Here is a 7,301-nt window from a genome sequence, read left to right on the forward strand (position 1 = left end):
TTCTGTGCATATTTACTGCTCAGTCCTGAAACACATTTACCGGTAGATATGGCAGCACCAATGGTAGAATGTGTTATACAAACTTCTAAACTGCTTTAGAAGTTAATATTGTGTAAAATATTGTGGTGTTATATGCTAACGTGGCCAGCTAGCATCATGTTGTGAGGGTATAATGTAGGTGGAAAAGCAGGAAATCTACCATTTACATATTTTGCTTTCAAAATTAATGATGTTCCACTTGTGATGCATCCCGCATGTTCTTGGGTTTCCAAGGGCAAGAGGACTGTCAAAGGGTTAAAGACTTGATGAAACTAATGTGCCAACTCCAGTAACCGCAGTCAAACCGCTTTCAGTCACTTGTGTCTTAGAAAACACAAAACAATTCACAAAACAAGGATGTGCTGTGGTCGTCTGCAAAAGCTCTTTTTTTGTTTTTGAAATTGTATGTGTACTTTGTACCAAAAGCAACATTAAGCTCCAATGATTTCTACTCGTTTGTCGAATATTGTGGCACGTGTGACCCGTTATTTGATTCTTGTCTATCTGCTGTCTGCGTGAGTAGTAGTCATTACATGCTGTTTATTTACAATACCGTCTGAATTTTAGTTGATATCGGGAGTTATTTTCTTCTCGTGGAATTTCTGAGTGAATGTACGGTAATATGACTGCAATATGTTCCGTCACCCTCACCCTGCGATCGTTTTTTTTGCTGTGCCTTGAAGAACCACTCCCTTCCGTGTGACAATCCAGCATGGCCTGAAATATGCTGCATGAACTGTAGACTAAAGAGCAGGCAAACTAATAATAGAGGACAACATAAAACGCTGCTTTAAAAAAGAGCTTTTTGGTCAGTGGTTTTATGGTTTTTAGGCAGTAAACACCAGTCATTGTGAGCTAATTCAGACAATATATCCACTCACCTCATTTGTCTTAAACATATAAACGCAGCATGAAAAGATAGGCAATACTGGGCTTATATACTGGGGTTTAAGATACAAACGATCTTTTGATCGACTCTGCAAAGTGACCTTGTGAGGACATTTTTGCTTTTTCCAAGATTTCAATTAAATCTATAGTCCTCAGCTGGCATGGTGTGCATGTGGAGAATTCACCATTGATGGGAGAGACACACAGATTCAGGACTGGTTATGGGAAAAAATATATATATTCCAAACCCAAACTACAAGTCTTCCTCTTCAATGTCGGCCAGGTGATCAACCAGCAGAAGAGCACTTATGACAGTTGCTTCATTCAGTGGGCGAGAAAAGGCCTGCTCACAAGGGGAAAACATTGCTGTGCTGAGCAACCTCCTCTCAATGTGGTTTAAAGAAGATGTGGAGGACATCAAGCCAACTAGTAGCCAGGATTTGAAGTATATCATTTTTGGCATGCCTTGTATTCAATTGTAATGTCTTTGTTACCGATTTGTTGCTTTGCTGTTGTATATTAGTTGCTCCATATACAGCACTTTGTATGCAGCGATGGCTGTCTGAAAGTGCTCTATAAATACAGTTGAGTTGAGAATGTTTGGAACATCAGGTCTCATGAGTGAACATGGTTTCACCTTCCACAAAAAACACTGGGACAGTCTTTATCAACACGTCAAATGCTGGTTGTCCATAAAAGCAGCAAACAATTCACTCAGACACGTGCCGGGACTACCTGGAATTGCTCAACAGCTACCATGTTACATGAATGCCCTGTTGAGCAACATCATTTAATATGACACGGCTGAATTATTTTTATTCCAAGATCTACAAAATATCCCTGGCCACACTGAAGACCAGCCAACGGCAGTTTCTTCATTTGCCAATGAATGCTGACATTGTTAGTCGTCTTCAGCCTCCTCCTCACCTTCCCCTTCATCCTCAGCAGTAGCATCCTGGTACTGCTGGTACTCTGACACCAAATCATTCATGTTGCTCTCGGCTTCCGTGAACTCCATCTCATCCATACCCTCACCCGTGTACCAGTGCAGAAAGGCCTTACGGCGCAGCATGGCTGTGAACTGTTCAGAGATGCGCTTGAACATCTCCTGGATGGCTGTGGTGTTGCCGATGAAAGTGACGGCCATCTTGAGGCCGCGGGGAGGAATGTCACAGACGGCGGTTTTGACGTTGTTGGGGATCCATTCGACAAAGTAGCTGCTGTTCTTGTTCTGGACGTTGAGCATCTGCTCATCCACTTCCTTCATAGACATTCGCCCACGGAACACAGTGGCAACTGTTAGGTAGCGGCCTTGACGCGGGTCGCACGCCGCCATCATATTCTTGGCATCGAACGCTTGCTGGGTGAGCTCGGGTACCGTGAGTGCTCGATACTGTTGGCTCCCCCTGCTGGTCAGCGGAGCAAAGCCTGGCATGAAGAAATGCAATCGAGGGAAAGGTACCATGTTGACAGCCAGTTTACGGAGGTCAGCGTTGAGCTGGCCTGGGAAGCGCAGACAGGTCGTGACTCCGCTCATGGTGGAGGATACAAGGTGGTTCAGGTCTCCGTAAGTGGGCGTGGTCAGTTTCAGTGTACGGAAGCAGATGTCGTAGAGAGCTTCGTTATCAATGCAGTAGGTTTCATCTGTGTTCTCGACAAGCTGGTGGATGGAGAGAGTGGCGTTGTAGGGTTCGACCACAGTGTCTGACACCTGATGGGAAAAAAAGTGTGGGTATTTAGCATCGTTAGCCAACACTAACTTTATATAACAAGGACGGCTAACCTTGGGGGAGGGCACCACACTAAACGTATTCATGATCCTATCGGGGTACTCTTCGCGAATTTTGCTGATGAGCAGGGTTCCCATGCCCGATCCAGTTCCACCACCAAGAGCATGTGTAAGCTGGTACCCTTGTAGGCAGTCACAGTTCTCCGATTCTTTGCGTACCACATCCAGAACTGAGTCCACCACCTCGGCTCCCTCTGTGTAGTGACCTTTCGCCCAGTTGTTACCAGCTCCGCTCTGACCTATGGAAGGAAAAATGACCTTTGTCAATTTAACAGTCCTAGTCATCCATTTTCTATAGTTCCTACTGCTTATCCTATTCAGTGTTGCAGGGAGCAGCAGCCTGGCCCAGTTGACTTTGGGCGCACACTTGACTACATTCAATCACTCACATCGTCAGAGATGGAAACTAATCACGCTGCCTGCCTTGTAGTCGGGTGAATGACCCACTACACTGAAAAAAATGGTGTGTTGAATTCACTCAATTGTACTTCATTGGATCCAGAAGATTCTAATTCATGCGCCCACTTGACAAAATACAACTGAGCAAATTCAACAAAACCTTTTTCAATGTACACCTTCAATAACTACAGTCATTAACATGCTCAGATTAAGTAGGACTCATTTACATCGCATGCATGCAAGACAATTCTTTTGTCAAATCTAACCGGGGTCACTCTTGCAAGCAGTGCTAAATTGAATACATTACGCTGACATTTTTGAACATCAAGATCTGATGTGACCATAACCATTTGTCTAGTGATACAGGAGCTAATTTTAAATCACTCACCAAACACAAAATTGTCAGGTCTAAATATCTGTCCAAAGGGTCCGGATCTCACAGAGTCCATGGTACCTGGTTCCAAGTCCACAAGAACAGCACGTGGCACATATTTACCACCTAGATGGAAAAGAATGACAATGGTACGATATTGACAACCCGGTGGGAAAATTAATGTCTGAACGTATTTAAACAATCACATGTCAGAACCTGTTGCCTCATTGTAATAAACATTGATCCTGTCTAGCTGCAGGTCACTGTCTCCGCGGTACGTCCCTGTCGGGTCAACGCCATGCTCGTCACTGATCACTTCCCAGAACTGCAAAAACAAAGTTGGATCACAAGATTACTCTCTTAATAAAAGCACAAATTAACAATTTGTCATTGATACCATTGGACCCAGAACCTCATTGCGATGTGAACTTAGCTCGAGAATTAACGGGTCGAAATTAAAATACAACGAGGATTTTGCGGCCATATATAAGACAGAAATGTCACACATTAGCATATGAGTAAAGATTGCATGCCAAAACGTAACTATATATGGACATCTAGTAATTGAACCTGCATGGAGTGAACATGGGGGAGCACAAAGGCCAAGTGGTTAGCCTACCGGTAATAAAAGAAAAAAAGCACACCTGTCAAACAGTTCTGAGGTTCAGGGTTTGACTCTTGACTAGAGACTAGATTTATGCTGCCGCCTTCCAAAAAGATGAATGTTCAGTTAATTGCAGACACTAAATTGCCAATAAGTGAAAATATGTGGGCAAATATTCTTTCTGCCTTGATTTGCCTGGCAGCCCATTCAGAATGTAACCAAAGTGAACCTAATAAAGTCCCTAAATTGTGCGAAAGAAAATGGATTGAGTGAAAATGGTGGGGGGAAAAAACCTTCCAAACTCTGATGAAAATATAATTTGTTGCTTTACTAAGGTGAACAAATTCAAGATGTAAATCATTAGTCATGGACATTAGTTGCTTGCAATTATTCAATACAATTATTGTTTCATGGACCTTGTCGAAAGAAAATGCACTTCCACAAAAGAAAATGAGTGATTAGATTTTATTTCAATAAAAAATATATATTTTATCCATCGACCATAAAAAATATTAATGTTCATTCTGATAGTTATACATAATTTTGAATAATTACCTTGGCACCAATCTGGTTACCACACTGGCCCGCCTGGATGTGAACGATTTCCCTCATTGTTGAGACATCAACAAATAACGTTGAGGGTCAAATCTTCTCGAATTGCGGTATCTTGTTTTTTTTTTTTTTTTTTTTTTTACTCTGGCAGAACTGCCCAATACCCCGAGCAGAGCCGTCGCCAGACACGGAACCACTTGACTCTGTCACAGAGGTGCACGGTCACCGCACGCGGGCACGTATGAGCATGCACGCAGGTGACGCTTGCACGTCGACTTATTGTAAGAAGGCATTTCGGCGAATTAAAGCTGTGCATTTCCAGCATGTTTTTTTCGCAAGTAATAAATACAGAGGCTCACACATGACTACATTAATCATTACAGCATTCAATTAGTCATCGTACGTAAGACAACGTCCGTTTTTATAACATCAAGCAGACATCACATATGACGTACCCATGCATTGAATCATTGACGACGACATTTTTTTAGTCACAACAAAGAATTTGATCAGCTGTATGAAATGTAGATATGCGAGGATGCATTTTGACTATAATACCTACATTTTTACTACATTTTAGAATCGGATGCAAGTAAAGTTTTGGTGATTTTTTTTTTTTTTGCTGTCGTTTTTTCTGCACCACAAAGGCGCCCATAATGATAATAATTATATATATATATGTATGTATGTATGTATATACGAGGCCAATTTGTGATATAGTATTACATTTTGTAATACTGTATTCAAGAATTAAGGTTAGGTTAGGTTCGGCACCAGGTGTTAAGTGAAGAAAATTTGGCATTCATATTAGAAGGACATTTCTCCAAAAAATGAAACCAACGAGGCAGGAAGGCTGTTTAGCTCAAGTGACAATAATAATAATAATACATCTTCTTAGGTCTGGGTTAATATGGCAAGAAGCCTTATCTTACAAAGGAAAAAAAAAGACTTGAATTCTCCCAGCGCATGAGAGAGACTGTTATGGTCCAATGAAAATGGTCTGATGAAACCAAGGTCCAGTGCCCCTGACGAAGAATAACCATTGGGCTGAAGCCGCTGCATTCATGAATGCAAAAGTCTGTTAAGTAATGGCTGAAAAATTGTGTCTGCATACGAACTAACCTCAGCGCATGCTGTGGAATATATTGCCGCCTCCCTGAGCCACATTAGACGGAAGGATGGGGGCAATCAAATCCAAAATGTGCATCAGATAAGAATCATTAAAGGTTTGCAGTGAAATAATCCAAAGCTCTACGCATGTTCTGTTTGTACCTTCCAGTGCATGTTTATAGCTAAGAGTGCCTGACGTTTCCCCTGTCACCAGGAGCAACATGCTTCTCCATGAAAGGTAAATTCCTCTGAGTGCCCAAGCTGCCACTCTCCTTTTTCTCTTCCTCCTGGCCAGATACTTAGAATAGAAAAGTCCTTTACCCCCTACAGGAATTAACCGCGACATACAGTTTCCCCATAAGTATTGGAACAGCAAGGTCAGATCCTTTGTTTTTGTTGTACATTAAAGACATTTGGGTTTCAGATCAAAAGCTGGGAGTTCCAACTTTTATTTCATGGTGTTTCCATCTAGACGTGTTGAAATAACTCACGGCAGAGCACCTATTGTTTGAATCCACCCATTTTTCAAGTGAGCAAAAGTATTAAAATGATTTAAGATTTCATATTTGGTTGGCATAACTGTTACTTGCAATCACCGTATCAACGATCCTGCGACCCCGTGACATCACCAGACTGTTTCTTCATTTGAAATGCTTTTCCAGGCCTTTTTCTGTAGCCACTTTCAGTTCTTTTTTTTGCTTCTGAGGGTTTCTCCATTCAGTGTCCTCTTCAGGAAGTAAAACGCATGTTCTATTGGGTTAGTCTGGTGATTGACTGAGCGATCCTTAGACCTTTCACTACAAAACACTGTTGGCCATGTGTTTTGGGTCTCCCGATTGGTTTGGATGCATTTCCTTGTAAATTGCGAGTCAAAACAGCTTCATAGACTTGAGAAGTCATTCTGTTGCTACCCTCATGAGTTTCATCTATATATATATATTGCGCGTCGTCCTGCACGCGGTCTGTCCTTCCGTCTGTCCCTTTTCAAAACGTACCTACTTCACCACGCCGCTGCGCGCCGCCACTGCGCCGCTCAGGCAGTGGCTCACTACGATCGCGCGGGCATCTTAGCGAAAAAATGTTGTCTACCCACAAGCATTGCAATAAAATTGTTAGTTATTTAGTAGAGCTAAACATATTTTTATTTTCGCGATAAGCAATGAAGTTGAACAAAAAGTTGAACCAAGCAACAACACTTTTGTGGGCCGAAGGCCCACCTTACCAGCCTTCCGCAGGAACTAGCTGATGAGCCGCCCAGAGGGCGGCGAACCAGCTAGTCATCCATAAAGATTCTTGAGCCCAATCCAGAAACAGCCATGAAAGCCCAAGCCGTGACATTTCCTCCACCATGCCTCACAGATGAACTTGTGTGCTCTGGCCCAGATTGGATTTTGCAAAGACGTAAAGCGATGAGCCAACTTTGTTTTGGAACAAAGTTTCATGAACTCATGAGATGCACATTAACCTCTACCAATGTGATGGAAAGGCCAAAGTATGGGGAAAGTAATGATGTGCTTATATTCCAAAACGCAATTTACTATCGCACG

The 7,301-nt window shown here is 42.4% G+C and overlaps 1 protein-coding gene across 1 annotated transcript; it reads right to left on the minus strand.

Annotated features, from left to right (window-relative positions):
* Window positions 1–565: 565 nt before the first annotated feature.
* Window positions 566–4,792, minus strand: LOC127615072 (tubulin beta-4B chain-like). Its single transcript, XM_052086616.1, has 5 exons — window positions 4,648–4,792; window positions 3,705–3,813; window positions 3,504–3,614; window positions 2,711–2,955; window positions 566–2,638 (listed from the first exon to the last, which is right to left on the minus strand). The coding sequence occupies exons 1-5, from the start codon at window positions 4,702–4,704 to the stop codon at window positions 1,829–1,831; spliced, it is 1,332 nt and encodes a 443-aa protein (XP_051942576.1). The 5' UTR covers window positions 4,705–4,792; the 3' UTR covers window positions 566–1,828.
* Between the last annotated feature and the right edge of the window lie 2,509 nt (window positions 4,793–7,301).

Source organism: Hippocampus zosterae, chromosome 14 (assembly GCF_025434085.1).
Source record: "Hippocampus zosterae strain Florida chromosome 14, ASM2543408v3, whole genome shotgun sequence".
In the NCBI taxonomy this organism is placed as follows: Eukaryota; Metazoa; Chordata; class Actinopteri; order Syngnathiformes; family Syngnathidae; genus Hippocampus; species Hippocampus zosterae.

Coding starts and splice junctions, on each gene's coding strand:
- LOC127615072 (XM_052086616.1), bottom strand. CDS start 4,704: ATGAGGGAAATCGTTCACATCCAGGCGGGCCAGTGTGGTAACCAGATT. Junction 3,814..4,647: donor GTAACCAGATTGGTGCCAAG/GTAATTATTCAA, acceptor TTGTTTTTGCAG/TTCTGGGAAGTGATCAGTGA. Junction 2,639..2,710: donor GTGTGGTGCCCTCCCCCAAG/GTTAGCCGTCCT, acceptor TTTTCCCATCAG/GTGTCAGACACTGTGGTCGA.